Below are 1,132 nucleotides of genomic sequence, written 5' to 3' on the forward strand. Positions count from 1 at the left end.
AATGCAGTAACTCCATGCTTACAACATGTGTGTGTTTCTGCAGTGGTACCTACCACAGTTGTGGTCCAACCCCCTGGACTGACTGATGTGTCAGGCCAGGCCTTTTGCCCCCACTGCCAGCGGCAGGTCTTGACTGTGACTGAGCTAAAATATGGTGCACAAGTCTGGATTATCTGTGCCTTCTTTGGTATCTTCCTGTATGTACAATTCTTGTTATGCATGCCATCTACAAAATTACTCCCTTTTCATGTGTATTCTAATCTGAGTCAGTTTTCAGCTTAGGTGAAGGTTCTATGAAAAAGTAAAGGACTTACATTAGAGCAGATTTTAGAGCACATTTATTTAATTTTACATATGATATTTATAACGTCTAAGTCGAGACAAGAAGGAGGTTAGACTGATGTATCAGGGCTAAGACTTCATACAGGAGTAAAGGCTAATTATAGATAACACGAAAAGAATGAACAGTGTCAGTTCCTACCGAAAAGGAGAGAGAAAGAAAAAGAGAGAGAGATAGACAGAGAGGGAAACAGAGAGGGAGAGAAGAGATGTGAGTTTGCTTTTTTCTGTAACTCTGGTGTGTAAACCCACGACTCTGAGGTTTAACGTTTTCTCCTCTGTGTGTGTGTGTGTGTGTGTCTAGGTGCTGGCCCTTCTGTCTGATTCCTTTCTGTGTAGACTCGTGTAAAGATGTTCACCACCGCTGTCCCAACTGCCAGAACGTTATTTATATTTTAAATCGAGCTTAAACTGTCCCACCTTTCTCTTGTCCAATCAGGGGCTCCCTCTGTTAAGGGACTTCACAAAACACTGTGTAATTTTTTTTTTATTTTTCTGAAAGAGCAACAGATGACTTTTAATATTTTTCAAAATCAATGTATGTTTAAATATGGATACAACATTTCATTTATTGTGATAATCAGAAGACTGCTGGTAATAAGTCAATTTGATTTAGAACTTTAATTTTGTTTCACTTCAGCCTGAAATTGCTTCTAACTGATTGTGATTTGAATGTGTAATAAAGTGAGGTTGTGCAGTAGCAGAGAGAAGGAGAAGGTTTGAGGAGAACAGAAAAGATTAATGTTGGTGTCGTCATGGAGAATGAGCACTGTGGAATATTTGAACAGATGTA

The 1,132-nt window shown here is 39.0% G+C and overlaps 1 protein-coding gene across 1 annotated transcript in view; it reads left to right on the forward strand.

The window, feature by feature from the left end:
* The window catches only part of LOC115826744 (cell death-inducing p53-target protein 1 homolog), a 1,482-nt gene extending 733 nt beyond the window's left edge, over window positions 1-749 (forward strand). Inside the window, exons 2-3 of the mRNA XM_030790629.1 lie at window positions 44-197; window positions 644-749. Of these exons, the coding sequence (XP_030646489.1) occupies window positions 44-197; window positions 644-749 (260 nt within the window). The remainder of the gene's footprint in view (window positions 1-43; window positions 198-643) is intronic.
* The last annotated feature ends 383 nt before the right edge of the window (window positions 750-1,132 follow it).

This window comes from Chanos chanos, chromosome 13 (genome assembly GCF_902362185.1).
Source record: "Chanos chanos chromosome 13, fChaCha1.1, whole genome shotgun sequence".
Classification (NCBI taxonomy): Eukaryota; Metazoa; Chordata; class Actinopteri; order Gonorynchiformes; family Chanidae; genus Chanos; species Chanos chanos.